Source organism: Martes martes (assembly GCF_963455335.1).
Source record: "Martes martes genome assembly, chromosome: 3".
In the NCBI taxonomy this organism is placed as follows: Eukaryota; Metazoa; Chordata; class Mammalia; order Carnivora; family Mustelidae; genus Martes; species Martes martes.
Window position 1 is genome coordinate 109,937,376 of NC_137890.1, and position 16,316 is coordinate 109,953,691.

Here is a 16,316-nt window from a genome sequence, read left to right on the forward strand (position 1 = left end):
TTATCAGCATCACAGGTCATAAACAGTTTTCTCAGAAATAAAAAGCACCCTTCTCTTAGTGAACTCTTTTTTCACCCTAACGTTTCTTTAAAAAATTTAGCAACAAATATGTATCTCTTTCATATCTTTAGAGGACTAAAATTCTTCTTTTCCCTATGAATCTACTACAAAATGTCTGGTAGATGAAAAACTCATTTCATTCAGACATAAGTCATTGAAAAAAGACTATTACCCAAATCAGTCAAATAAATATAGTGAAGGAAAGCTAAAGATAATGTATAGAATTGTCAAATCACTATGTGGGGTACCTGAAACTAATACAACATTACATGTCAACTATACTTCAATAATCAAAATTAAACTAATTGAAAGTAGGTGTTTTATCAGATTAAAAAGAAAAACTTACTGTGACAATTGTCCCTATAAGATTTTATAGCAGAGATACAAGGGGGGTAGGAAAAAATATCAAAATGAGATGAAAATGTAAAAGAAAGGGCTCATGAAACAAATGGAAGAGGAAAAAAATAAATCACAGTAATAAGGGAACCTGTGAGAAATCATAAGTGATATAGAATAAATATGAAAAAGGACAGGAGTTGGAGAAATAAAAGAAAATGAGGGGTATACTTATCCCGGGCCCTTTAGTAATATGTTTTCCCCACATTAGAATTAGAGACACATGACTATTTCAAATGTTCATAATGTAATCCCAGGTCATTTATATCCCATATGCCAACAGAGAAAATTATTGTACAGCAGTTATCTTCACAATCTAATGAAACTTTTGTGTTCAGCTTTAAAAAGTCTATCTTTACGAAAAACAATGCAAAGCCCTATTCAAGCTGGCATACTAAAAAAAAAAAAAAAAAAGTCTGATTCTTCTTCCTTAAAAAATCCTGATGAAATAATAGAAAAGATATGCTGAAAAAGAAAAAAAAAATAATAATGGTGCTGAAAACAGAAAAGGTGCCACCAGCCAACCAGAAATAGAAATTCCAGGAAGACAGAAAGCAGATGGGATCAAACAAGTGGAGAAATTAGACCAGAAGAAACACCATTCCCAGACACAGTAATTAGGCACAATTCTTTCCAGGGATGTTCCAGAGAATATCCAAACTTGGAATTAAATAAAAAGAGTAGAAATTGGCAAGAGGATAATAAATAATAAATAAATAATTCAGTAAACATCGGACCTAATATCTGGGAGACCTGGGCTCCTCTCCCTGTATCCTGTACCAAGCAATCACCTGCAGCAGCTGCTGGAGCCTGAGAATAAGTTCTACAAAGACAGAGGAGAGATAAGAAAGAAAGAAGGCCTTGGAGAATAAGGTAACTCAAGTCCTTTCTATATAATAGACACAGAGTTAGAGAGCTTTGCCCAGGAACAAAACAGTTCAAGTATTCCTTATCCAAAATAATGTCCTTCCTCCCTTGGTAACTGAAGAACTACTAACCTACTTTACTCACCCCTTCATTCTACAGGAAACCCTCATTCAGTCTGCCCATGTAAGATTGAAGCCAATTGGAGGAAAAAAAGAGATGTGGGCAAACAAAAAATACCCACAACCCACCATATATTGTAATTAATTTGCTCTTTCAATCTTAAGGACAATCTGATATTGGAACAGCATCCATCTTAAAGTAGTTTTAGATGGAAAAGAGACAATAGAGTAAAGGATCAATCAAGAAAATAATATAAAAAACTTTTCTGATTCAAAGGGCCTACATATAGACACATCAGAGTAAAATTTTACTTGTACAAGTTTAAAGAGAAAAATTTTAAAAAAAATCTTGAAAGAAAAAGCAATTGACCTACAAAGCATCAATGATCAATTTAATAAAAGACATAACAGCAGAGATACTAGAAAATAATGAAAGATTTTTTTTGAAGTTAGAAAAGTAAAAGTTTATGAATCTCCAAGTTTATGAAATCCAAGAGAAAGTAATAGTGGAACATGAATAGTTAGTTCCCTGTGACCTCAAGCTGCAGTATCCAATTTGGTAGTCACGAAGTTACATTATTTTAAATTAAGTAAAACAAAAATTCAATTGTACTAGGCACATTTCAAGCACTCAGTAGTCAGCCAAATGTGGCCAGTGGCAACTGGTTTGGACACGTAGATAGAACAGGTAGATGGAACATTTCCATTATCGCAGAAAGTTCTTTTGGGCAGTGCTTAATTTGAGGAAATGAAGGAACTTGCAAAAGAAGAGTACATATCAGGCCTTTCAGGAGAGCTACTTTGTGAAGCAAATTTTTAGTGTTGAACCCAATTACTCTTCCTCTTCTTCTTCTTCTTTTTTTTTAGTGGTAGTTAATACCGAATTATAGGTAAGTCACAAAATATAGATAATAAAATAAAATAATCTAAACTCTGAGAATATAAGCAATAACATAAAGGATAAAATTGGAACCATGAGGGAGAGAAGGGGAAGGAAGAGGAAATGCACTAAGTTTCTTATTTTTCTATAGCACAGTGGTAATTTGATCTAAGAAATAGAAATAGGCCAGTACAGAGAGATTACATAAAAACTATGCACTAGACTCATTGTCTTTTATAATAGGGAGTCAATAAATACCATTCAAAGTTAAATTAATAAACAGAAATATGACACATTAACACAAAAGGAGTAATGACAAAAAGAACTAAAACTGAGTTGTTAGCAATGACTATCTTTGGATAGCAGAATGGGTAGATATAATAGTTTTGTATATTTTGCGTGCTTTGATTTTCAATTTTGCCCAAGAAGTATATTTGCCTCTATAGTGAAAAAAAAAATCTATTCATAATGGCTATTATAAAATCATAAAGTTAACATGTAGAAAAATATTATTGTTTGACAATCAGAATTGCATCAACTATTTCCTAAGTTAATCGTTCTTGAAGGATGGACATCTCACAAGAAGTTATTAATAGTCAAAGAAAGCCAGCAAATAGATGCAGCATAAATACCCGCCATGGAGATAGATAGAGCAGGAATTAAATTTAGAGTTTCAGATTATATCGTATTCTCTCAGTCATTGAATTTAAAGTGTGAGAACAAATAAGTTGGCGATAGAAGGTTGGAGACAACTTAGGGGCGGAGGAATAGGTCGGAAAGGCGCACTAACTTCCTCTCACGTTCAGCTCTGAAGTTGAGTAGGACCTTCAGAAAGACCAAGAAAGAAATGTGCAGCTCTTTGGGTGTATTCTGGGTGTTCCCATGCTCATCGGTTTTTGCCAGAGGGGAAAGCCAGAAGACCAAAGAATTGCGAGAATGACTCTTCTTGCGGTAGCTCTGGCCTCCCAGGAATTAGGAAGTGCCATAAATCTCAGGAGAGGGGCTGTTTGCACAAAATTCCCAGCCCACAATTCAGACTCCAGGAGTTCAGATGCATTTTGTTATGTTCAGAAAAACAAGCAAGCTTTGGGGGCACACCTCTCAACCAGGCTCAAATTCTCCATTTTCGTGGTTTGCCCATCATTCAGGCTACCAAAAATGCTACCTAATACACAGTTTGCAACTATTTTTAACAGGCTCATCTGCATTGTTAAAAACTGCCTGTATTTTGGCAGATAAGCCAGTCAACTCTGGAAACAGTGCTGGTCTCTTAGATTTCTTTTTGGAAAGTGTCTAAGATTCATAGTGGGAATTACTCACGACAGTTGCATTCTTTCCACTGGGTTTAGACCACCATTTGGTCTAATAACTCCTAATTGTGTGCCTATCCTACTCTAAGCTTCTTCAGAAGAAAAGGTGGGGGGATGGGTAGAGTAGGGGAGAGAGACTTCTGTAAGTCTCCTATAGCAATACCCAGTGATTTCTGTCAATGGTAAACACTATTTTGAAACTTAAGAAGGTCAACTGATGATGAACAAATAAATGACCTTTCAGTGAACATGGATTTCTTCAGAGAATATTTCATTACTGCCATTAGTGCCAGTTTGATTGAAAAAAAAAAAAGGAAAATGACAGTTTCACCATGTTCCCAAAGTATTTTTAGCATAACAAGAAAAGTTCTTGTCAGCATCCAGTCATGGTATTTTCTTGAAAAAAAGTACCTTTCAAAGTGATTTTTCTCCAAACTTCACCAAAGCACAACGTGGGTACCTTGAAGACATTGCACATTTAAAAATCATACGAGGTCTAATTATATTTCCAAAATAAGTAGTTTCCAATCCAGCAAGGATAATGTGGTCATGAAAAGGATGTCCAAATCCACCAATTTACATTGGTTTGGCTTGGCATAACTTTCAAAGTTCTTGGAGCAAAGAGAGGATGGCACGTGAATCACTGCAATTTGGGTCATAATTCCTAGGACTTTGGGTTTGCCACTCTGTGAGGCATTCGGGGGAAAACTAATCAACTTCAAGACTGTACCTATATAATTTATCACTGCTAAGATTCCCTGATATGTTCCAGATTATTTTGCAAAATGTAATACCCTCCTTTTTAATATGTACTTTGTCATTTTCACTCTATTTATGTAATTTAAAAAGTATGATAGCAGGGGAGCATGAGCCGTTTGAAGCAGGAGCCACTAATTCCAGGGACGGTTATCCTTCACAAGATATATGGTGTTGATATCTCTGAATTTAAAGGGCTTGGAAGTTGTGTCAAGTTAGATTCAAATTGCATCTAATATGTTTTTCTTTACTCCCTCTTACTTTCTGGTTTCTATCTTAAGCCACAAAGCAGTTTCTCTGCTGTGACTTAGTTCTATAACCACAGTGGTGGCACTGGTCTGAGTTACACTCCCTGTCTCCATCCCCAGCCCTCCCTCCTTTTATCCCAGAAGAAAATTGGGTTATTAATTTAGGATGAGGCCGCTTTGTTTAAACAGTATAGTGTTTTCCAATTGCTCAAGCGTAATATATCCAACCCATACTGCTCTTTCAAATGTTTTTGATTACCCAACTTAAAAAAAAAAAAGAAAGAAAGAAAGAAAAAAAAAAAAAACCTTCTACTGAAATTTCTGAAACACCAAGAGGGGGGGTACTTCTTATGTTGTAACTTTAAATTTCTAGAAAAGGAAAAAAATTGTGGACCCTGGGTAATTTCAGTAATTAAAATTCAGTTTACAACTCTAGACAACATATGCATTTACAGTAACATATAAAATAATTAGAAAAGAGTCCCAGGTTCAAAATAGAAGTGTGCTTGATTTTCTACCTTAAATAAAGAGCTGTGCAAATAAAGTAAAACTTAAGTAAGGTCCTTATTTACAACAAAAATTCATCGACATTCAAGTAACATCATTTACTATTGACCTCTGATAAGGGTCCAACTAATTAGCAAAACGAAAATTGATCCTGAAAAGAATTATATAGTAAATTTTCTTGTTTGTATTGTAATAGATTATAAGCAACATTCCACCTTGAATCGTTATTTTAAATTGGGCTACTTTAACCAATTCTATAAAAAGCTTATGAAGATTTCTCACTTGGGGAATGTTGGTCTGCCTAGTACATCAACGTTTCTATTTACTAAAATATTCTTTTTCTTAAATTCTTTCAAAGAAACTGATAACTCATGGGAAAATACCAGACCACTTTCAGTTGGTGAAATTTTGTCTGTTTGTGGTGGCAAGCAGGATGACATTATTCACCAATTATGGTTTTGAATGACCTTTGTCTAATTCCAATTCCAAAACTATTACCAAAGGCCCCAAACTTGCCACCAGAAAAAATTTTTGTGCAGATAATAAGGAGCCACTGAAGGTAATTTTAAAGAATTCCCCAAAATATTTTCCCTAATAACTACATGTTCAAAAAAAAATTAAATATAACCCCAAGAGGGAGTACTTTGAAAGGGACATAATTACTTGAAAGTTTTAATATTTTTAAAATATATCATATTATTTAAAATTTTACAGGTTAAATCTACCTACTAAACACTAGCTAATGACAAAGCAAGGAAAGCAATGAGTAATATATTATAAAGTTCTGGGTATACTTGTATAAACTGAAGACCAAAATACTAAAAACTAATAAAACTAGAAGTTAAATGTTAAAAAATTTTAATTAGGATTATTGTTATATCTCAGTTGTCAAGTGCACATTGTACTTAAAAGCAAACACACTGGGGTAACTTTTGATTAATGGAGCTATTTTGTGCATTAGGAAGAAATAATATATGTGATTTTCACACACACCTATGAGTGTGTGTGAGTGTCTTAGACACTCACACACACTCATAGGTGTCCAACTGCATCTTAATTCCTCACAAATTCATAATTCTCATGAAGGGACAGAGAGAGTGGTTTATTGTTAGATTATTTTAGAACTACAAAACTCAAACCAATTAATACATTTGCTAACAACTCTTCCCTTTTATTGATATTATTCCAAATTTCTCTACAGTTTTTCACATGGAAGGGTAAAAATCATGAAGATGAACAAGTGGGCAGAGAGATTTATAGCAGAGGGGAAATACTTTGTATCATTCTATAATGATGGATATATGTCATTATGCATTTGTCCAAAACCATAGAATGTACAACACCAAGATGAACCATAATGCAACAATAAACATTGATTATGATGTATCAGTGTAGGCTCCTCAATTGTAAAAATGTATCACTCTAGTGGGTGGTGCTGATAATTGGGGAGGCTATGCATCTGTGAGGGACAGGAAGCATATGGGAAATCTCTGTACCTTCCCTTCAATTTTGCTATAAACTGAAAAATGTTCTTTAAAAAAGTATTAAAAACAGTGAATAATTGTTTTGACTTATATCATCAGTGCCAATGTTGCAAGTTATGTTATTCTACCCTAAACTATTGATGATATATTTTGCATGATGGCAGAAATGTTCCTACTATAAAAGAGATCATTTCATGTCAGTAAAGAGCTTTACAAAGCCCTTATTCCATTATATTATGGCAATAATTTCTACCATCTTATTTGATACTTATGACTGAGGATTACAATGTTTAATCATGGTTCTATGCCATTTCCCAAGAGAAACAGCTGAGATAGTTGGGTGGTAGCCTTATCCCTGGGCTCTCTGAGGGCCTGGACACATCAAGGAACATACACTCTTGACATTAAAATTATGTTATCCACATACCTTAAGGACAATAACAGTGTTTCAGTAAGTGTTTCTCTTTCTATTTTCCTGTTTCCTCATTTTTCGATAATTTGGTCATGGAAATAACTAGATGCTATAAATAAATGTGTGGAAAACAAATGGTTGAGTATCCAAATCCACTGCCAGGATATGTTATTCTGAATTATAGATGACTAGTTTTAAAATACTCTGAAACTAATTTCAGCATTTTGTCAAAGGTTTTTTCCTTTATTATTCCTCCATAATAGAGTACCCCCATTACCTGTAATATCCCAGAGATTATCAAACTAGTTACATACAACTGGAATAGAATTTTCTTCTGTAATTTGAAATAGTTTGACCAATGCATGTTATGCTATAGGATTATAAGAAAAAGGGAATGGAACTGAATGGGATGGGATGGCACAGGATGGGACAGAGTAGAATGGAATAGAATAGAATGGAATAGAATAGAATAGAATAGAATAGAATAGAATAGAATAGAATAGAATAGGAAAGGAAGTTGGGGAGGGAAGGAGGGAAGAAAGGAAGGAAGATTCTACAAATCACTTAGGTTGTTTTCTGTCCAGGAAGGGGCAATCATATATATCTGAAGGTTCTTCTCCCACCTACCACCAGTTTAATTCCTGTGTTTTCCTTGGGACTGAATCTTAACTATAGTGTGAAATCCAATGCTATCTCTTACTCTTCTATGATTCAACTGGATTCAAATTTGTTGATGATTGACTGTGACTGAATTTTATGATTAGTTTGTTGAAATTGAACTATTGAAGATTGCTTGGTTTAGAGAAATTTGTCTTCTCTATGAGGAAGGGATATTTGGTGTTGATTTACTATTACCTTCCTTCCCACATTTAATTTTTTTTTTCTTTTACCGTCTCAGTTCTTTTATGAGCAAATATAAAACATGCCCTTTTATTTTCAGGTCTAGATGTTGATGGAATATACCGAGTCAGTGGCAATCTGGCAACAATACAGAAGTTAAGATTTATTGTCAACCAAGGTAAGTGATTTCTTCTCTTCATTTTTTTCAGTAGTTTCATCTCTAACAATATTTCAGACTCTGTGCTGTTTGTATTATGAATCTATAATGATGAAAGTTTTGAAGGGAGCAAGAGAAATTTGAAGAAATGAAACAATTATCACCAGAGAAGTAAGAGATAGCCAGTTTACTTGGAGATCAATAGACCAGAGAGAAAAACCAACTAAGAGTTTATGTGAAATAAATAATTAGTGGAATATGACACACTGAAAATGAAAAAAAGACTAACAAGAGGGTAAAAGAAAGAAAAATAGCCTAGCTTTGAAAAACTGTTCCTGGCATATAATAGACACTGATTGCATATGGATAAATAATTGAATAAATGAATGATGAAAGCATAAAGGTCAAAATCATAGATGTTAGAAAAATATGTAATAGGTGAGTAAGAAAATTAAAAATTAGGAAATACGTATATCATCAAAGAATTACAAATTAAAACAATAATGCAATACTACTAAACATCTGTTAGGATAGCCCAAAGCTAAGCCACCAGCAGCACCAAATGTTGACAACGGTGTGGAGCAACAGGAATTTGCATTCACTGCTGGCTGAAATACAGAATGGTATGGGAACCTTGAAAGATAGTTTGGTAGGTTCGGGTGAAAACATATTCATACCATACTATCCAGCAGTTGTGCTCCTTGATGTTGACCCAAATGATTTCAGAACTTGTGTTCACACAAAAACCTGTGCACCAATCTTTCCAGCAGCTTTATTCATAATTGATAACCCTTGAAAGTCACAAAGATGTCCATCAATAGGTAAATGGGTAAACAAACTGTAGCATATCTATATAATGGAATATTATTCAGTGATAAAAAGAAATGAGCTATCAAGTCACCAAAAGACTTGGAGAACCCTTAAAGGCATATTGCTAAGTGAAAGAAGGCAGCTTGAAAAGGTTTTGTACGGCATTATTCCAATTCTATGACAATCTGGAAATGGGAAAACTATGGAGACAATAAAAGATCAGTGGTAGCAAAGGATCCGGGGGAGGGGGGGATGGGAATGAAACAATGAGCACAGGGGATTTTTAGGGCTGGGGAACTATTCTGTTTGATATTATAATGGTGGATAAATGTCAGTATACATTTGTCAAATCTCTGTAATATACAACACTGAGAGTGAAACTTAATGTAAACTATAGGCTTTAGTTAATGATAATGTATCAATATTGCTTCATCAATTGTAACAAATGCACTGCACTAATAAAAAATGCTAAAAATAGGGGAATTGTGTGTTGAGGTACGGGGTAGTGGTCGTGTATGGGAACTCTATCTTTTCCATTCAGTTTTCCTGTAAACCTGAAACTTCTCTTTAAAAAATGAAGAATTTAAAAAAATAAAAACAAAAAATAAGAAATGTTCTGGAAGCAGACTAAAACATCTTAAGTTGGTTAAGGTTAGAATACTGGTTGAAATAGCTGTCTCTGCAAAACAATCTCTGTACATCATAAAAGGTAGGACTGGGATCTTCTTTGTCACCTCCCCCATTAACCAAGAGTAGCCCTAGGGTGTGCATAAAGGGAGGTTTTAATTAATATTTGTTGAATAATGTGTGTGTGTTGCAAATAGGAGAAATATTAATACTGAGAAGCATTAAATCCTCCAACAGTTTAATTTGAGTTGAACCACTCTTTTAAATGTTGACTGCAATACTTCTGGCCAGTGGACACATGATTTTTATTTCTGAGAATCTTTATAACTGAGAATCTCCTCAGCTCTGTTTGCTCGCTAATATGAACCTTTATGTTTCACAATTAACTCTCCTTCCAAGGCAAAAAGAGGAACAAAAACAAACAAACAAAATAACAACAAAACAAAACAAAACACCCCAGAATTCAGCTTTACCTCATTTATTCATATTGGCCCTATTGGACTGAACCAGAATGCTCCCTCTATGAGGAAAAATTGGATAAAATAGGCCCAGCCTCATTTTCGTTCCTGCTTATAACCAGCTAAAATCGTTCTTTTAATATATTTCATACTGAAGCCATATCCTGATTGGGATTCTAGACAGCTGGGCAACACATTTCTTCTACAAAGAAGAAATCTCAAAACAGAAGCCATGCTAGAAACAAACACTAGTTGCATTTCCTGCCTTTAAAAAAAAAAAAAAATTATGCTCAGCAGTTTGAAAAGGCAAAAAAAAAAAAAATCTGCAATGAAAATATGAAATCTGTCCATCTCATCTTTTGCAATCCAGACTTCCCCATCCTGTGAGGCTGTGTAACTGCTCATGTTTCCACGAGAGTTGACAATGTAAAGCTGGACAGAGGCCTGAGTTGGTATCTGGTAGCACAGAATTGTCAGTAAACTGTCTCCCTGGTTTATAGCACTGTCACAGTGCAGCATGCTCAACACAAATTATGCTACATTAGGACCTTTGATACTGGTGATCTCGTCCAAGTTGTGTTGTGGAGTTTTTTGAATTAAATGATAAAAGAATGCCTACACCAGCCTGTCTCAAATTTTGCTAATCAGATTATCCTTTGAATGAAATCTCTGGAGTGGACCCATAATTTTTGGTGCTAACACCATACCTTCCCCTCCATCTGCACACTGGTCTTGAACAACAGAGCTGACTTAGAAGAGAATCAGTGCTGGGTACAAAGAGGCTGACTATGTAAATTGTAGCCTCCCCTTCATGCATGTGCCTGTGTGTGTGCAATGAAAAAAAGGTGGCAGTGAGTGATAGATAACTCCATGAAAAGCATAAAGCGATATGTGAATGCAATACATTCTTTTGTTTGTTTGTTTGTTTTCAAAGATGGAACATACATGATTTTGGCATACTCCCTTTGTATTAACACCTTTTGTCTCCTCCATGTTCACATTCCACAATGTATCCTTTTAGTGTGTTCTAAATATACATTTTAAAAATGAACAAGTCCTACCCACCATTAGGCTAGACAAATGAAAACTGATTTGGGGGATTTTCAAGAACAGTTCAATTGCAATTTATGTATTTCACTAACTTTCTTGAATGCTATAATCATCAGCAATTCTAAATACACCAGTTGAATGATTCAATTTGTTTTGGTTTTCTGTTTGACTCACTAAATCAGTAGGAATTGGATACCCTCATTATACTTCCAGATCAGATGATATACGAGTTAAATTCAAAGTGATCACTTTTGAAAAGCACATTCTAATTATAACTAGTAATGATGATAATAATAATTATTATTATTATTGTAAAAGTAGCTAACATATTTTCATAACTTACTATATGCCAGGCACTGTACCTAAGTGCTTTACTTATATCATTTAATTTAGTGCTTTCTACCTTCCCATAGAGTAGGCACTATCATTGTTCCCATTTTAAAGGTGAGGAAACTGAGGCTCAGAGATGTTAAATAATATCCTGAGGTCATATTTCAAGTAAATGAAAAAGGACCAGATCATCATCCCTCTGACTCAGAGCATTTGCTGAAAGCCACTGCTGCCGTTGGACATTTCCCGTTCCTTAATTGTTGACTACCTTCTTACAAAAGTGAGTATGTCTTTCATGCTATACACACTTGGTAGTCACTCCATGTCTACACGTGCTTTCCAGTCTTCGTAAGTGACAGGTACTGCCATAGCAGTTTCGCTAAAATATGTCAAGAAAGAAAAATGTGGAGGAAAATGCCAAACATCCCAGTTATGAAGAAGTCTGGCATTGCCATTCTCTGCAGGGCTTTATGTATCTGTGTTTGGACCGAGAAACTACTTTCATACAATATCCTGTTGCAGCCTTTAGCAGTCATTGAGAACTCTTGATTTCCTGGGCCATCGGTGCATGAATAAGCAGTGCTCTCCCTTGTTTACTGCATTTGGTGACAGCTTTCAGTGACATTTTGCTGATGCAACTTTTCCACTCTATGAGGGCAACCCCCAAAGAAAACTGGTCCATGACCTTAGATGTCAACCTGTCAACAGCCTGTGACACTGTGTTGATTCTTCGGAATGATCTGTGACTGATGGTTTTCTTGCTTGGGGGTGCTTCTGCAAAGGACCGACTTCAGCAGTGAGATGCTGCCTAACTGTCTTGAGAACTTTTGACAGTGGGTCTTGGAAATCCCATTAGGTTGAGTTCCCCTCCTTCTGACATCAACGTTCTGGTTTCAGCTGCCTATCTAGGCTTGTTGCCCAAACTCCAAATTCAGTTCAGACTCTCTTTGGTACTGCTTAGATGTTCTCTTTCACCCTTTAAAAAAGGGACAAGAAAGACTGGCATCCTTTTTGGAAAATATCTTTGAAGCTTCCCAAGCCTGTGAGCCAATGGTAGAACTATGAAGCACTGAGGCAAGAACTGAGTGGGAATTTTCCAGACTGGTGTTTCTTAGTACACAGTAACAAATATTCCCTCTAACCATTTCTCTGAACTGGAGGAAGTTACTTCCCACCAGGATTTTAGACATATTTTCCATATATAGGAAAAAAATTTAAAGGAAGAATCTTAGGGACACCCTCCTTCACTTTTTCACACCCGGAGGAACAAAATATATAAATGCTATAATCTACGTGGCCAAGAATCTTAATTGGGTATGTGGGTGTGTGGGCGTGTGTATGTGTGTGTGTGCATATGATTTTGCGTGTGTGTTGTTTTAAATGGGAGAGGGTTTTTTTTTTTCCCATTAATTTACAGTCTTGCACTTTGCATATCTTTATTCACCCAGATCTTATTGGCATAATAATCCAAATTAAACATTGGCTTAAAGAGATGAATTTGCTTATTTTGAACATGCTAAGAATAAGCTCCATTGAAAATAAACTATTAGAGAAACAATTTCATGTTACCAACTATATCTAAACTACTTTTATATAGGTTTGTGCCACAATGCCAAGCAAAGCATTAACTTTAGAGCTACCCCCATGCTTTTCATATTATTTGCAGCATCAAAAATTGAATAAAAGAGGAAAGAGAAAGAATGTGAGCAACTGGCAGTTCTGTTCTTATAAAATAGCCCTTGTATCAAGTCCATTCACTTTTCTATTAAGTGCATTTATAGTGCCTTCTTATTATTTTTAAAACAAGGTATTTTCTTAAGCCTATTTCACTCTGACTGCCAACCACAGCAACAACAAAACAAACTGTTATTTGCTTTACCCCATCCCGCAGGGCGGTTTTTTGGTAAGTCGCATCATTGATATTGCACCTTTTTGGTTTGCATGTGACAAGATAATCTTTTAACAATGATTTATTTTTCCCATTAAAGCCGAAAAGATCACTTGATCATAAAAGGGCCAGACTCTAACATCATTCAAGGTTTTGTAAACTTCCGTAGACCTCATTTTTCAGCTACATTGAGTCAGGGAGCTCAAAGACTATCGATGGCAAAGCTCCTATTGCTTTCTAGCTGCTTAAGAAAATGTACTGTCATTTGTAAATAATGCTGAAGGGAAGCCAAAACAATAAGCTCTTCCCATTCATACACATTTTTATAGTCTTTAGTTTTTACACAATATTCCTTTTCTAAAAGATTTTATTTTTAAGTAATTTCTATACCCAGTGTGAGGCTCAAACTCATGACCCCTAGATCAAGAGTCACATGCTCTACTGACTGAGCCAGCCAGGAGCCCCAGTTTTTACACAATATTCTAATAACAACTTTATGAATACTTCTAGCATCTAAAATGCACAAATTCTGGCTACTTATTGTAAAGCAAAATTATATCATACATTTATGGTGAGTTATACTCTATACTTTGTTACATGTCAAGCGATAAGGAGCCTACCTAACGCTGTGGTGAAAACAGAGGCAGAGACCATCCAGTGAAGAGAGAGCACTGGGTGGGAGTCAATGGAACTGCCTCTTGATTCTGCTTCTGACCTATGTGTTAGTCCGATGGAAACAATTTTAACTCCTTTGAATCTCAGAATTTTTATTTCCAAAATGGGAATGAGAAAGAAAATGGGAGGACTTTAAAAACTCTGAATCAGTCAAGTGATAAAGTATGAACTTTAAGATGTTAGATGAAATCAGAACAATACAACTTAGTTTTCTTAATATAATCATAATACTAAATATTAATAATCAAGTATGGTTTGGGGCTTCTATGTGATTGAGTTTTCTTTGATGATATTGAGATTCCTTTTCTAAGAAGAAATATCATGTATGGGGAAGCTTTGGAGAATCCCTGCTATTCAATGATTTGTTTCACTAGTCAAATTCATAGGCTTTGGGGGTTCCTGAACATAAAGGAGAAATTTAGTTTTATTTTATCAATAGGCTTTTGGGAATTCACCAATTCCAAAAGAATAGCCCCATCCATGTTCACGGGAGAGGGTAAGTAAAATCTACTGAAATTTCAAGTCTTAATTCATTTATGGCTTTTCATGCAGACTTGACCATTGGGCCCAGAAATTAAATCAGTTAGTTATGCAACTGCCAATCCCCAAGGAAACCCCCAAGGATATTTATAACAATTGATCATCATTATAAATCATCATCATCACCAACAGAATTAAGTAATAAAAATTAAAAATTAGTGGGGAAACATACCAAGTTTACCTCTGCTCTTAACTCTACTTGGTGTCACTGGTGTGGGCACTGACTACATTTCAGGACTGTGTTAGTTATCTACTGCTGCATAATAATATTACTTCCAGCTTAACTATTTAGAGCAACACATATTTATTATCTCCCAGTCTTTGTGGGCCAGAAGCTGGGCATGGATTAGCTGGATTCCACATAAAGTTACTATCAAGATGTTGGCCAGGGGTGAGTCCTCATCAGGAGGCTCAGTTGGAGACAGGTCTGCTCACATGATTATTAGGATTTAGTTCTTTGTAGTTTGTTGGACTCAAGACCTCAACATTACTGGCCTGTGGACCTCTCCATAGGCAGCTTGTTCCATCAAAACAGCAAGGGAGAGAAACTAATATCTAAAGCAGAAGTTAGAATCCTATATAAGATAACCATAAAGGGTATACCTCATTACCTTTGGCGCCTTCTGAAGGTTAGAATCAAGTCACAGTTCCTACCCATCATACACCAGGGGAGGGGATAATACAAGGCATAAACACAAGGAGCAGGGGATAATTAGGGATCATGGTAAAGTCTATCTTCCCCAAGAATCAAGTTGAGAGCTTTTAAAAATAAAGATGTTGGAGGCCAGTCATAAAAATTCAGATGCAGAAAGTCTGGTGTTGGATCTATATGCATGTATTTTAAAAGAAAAACTCCCCAAGTGAGTCAAGTACATCACGAGCCCTGTGATCCCCCACATGACCTACAAGCCATAAAACATACAAGGGTTTGTATTTGAGTAAGGCAGAAATAGACTATGAACTCCTTTTTTTGATACAATTTCTGGTGATGAGAGGTTTTCTCTGTGAGTATTGATTGACATAATCATACTCACTATTTTTTATGAACTCTGAGTCATAAGTTGGAGTATAACTAAAAAATGCCATGGACATAACATGTATGTTAATAGTATGATGAAAATCATAGATTTTTTTTTGTAACCACAATCTTTTTCCAATATAGATTCTAGAGTAAATTTTTAAAAAAAGATGTTTTACCTAAAGATTTGCTTTAAAGAGCTAAGGAACAAATAATATTTTAAAATGTAACAGAATGTTGCTGATACTGATGCTAGCTAGCATTTAATTGAGAATCTACTGCATAGCAGGAATGGAAAATTAGACTTTGCTTTCACACTCATAAAAGTTTGCAAGGTAGATAAACTTTATGATCCACATTTTTCATACAAGAAAATCGTGGTTCAGAAAGATTAAGTAACTTTTTTAAGGCTACAATATTAACATGTTTTGAAGCCAGACAGTGAATCCATTTTAAACTTACTCCAAAGAATATATTGCTGAGTGCTTGATTCAATTGACCAAGGGGGAAGGGGCAGGGAGACATGTTCTTCTTTTTAACATCAAAGAATCCAAACCACTTATTCTTATTATAATACTATACTTTCTTGGTATCCAGTCCATGGGACCCTTTTATAAGAGAAAACTTCATTTAAAGATCCTTTTTTTTTTTAAGATTTTATTTATTTATTTGAAAAAAAAAAAGATTTTATTTATTTGACAGTGAGAGACACAGCTAGAGAGGGAACCCAAGCAGGGGGAGGGGTAGAGAGAGAGGAAGAGGGAGAGTGAGAAGCAGGCTTCTCGCCAAGCAGGGAGCCCAATGCAGGGCTCGATCCCAGGACATGGGGATCATGGCCTGAGCCGAAGGCAGATGCCCAATGACTGAGCCACCCAGGTGCCCCT

General features: G+C 35.4%; 1 protein-coding gene across 1 annotated transcript in view; it reads left to right on the forward strand.

Annotated features, from left to right (window-relative positions):
* The window catches only part of ARHGAP15 (Rho GTPase activating protein 15), a 601,263-nt gene that overhangs the window by 398,707 nt on the left and 186,240 nt on the right, over window positions 1-16,316 (forward strand). Inside the window, exon 11 of the mRNA XM_080798365.1 lies at window positions 7,980-8,057. Coding sequence (XP_080654491.1) covers window positions 7,980-8,057 — 78 coding nt within the window. The remainder of the gene's footprint in view (window positions 1-7,979; window positions 8,058-16,316) is intronic.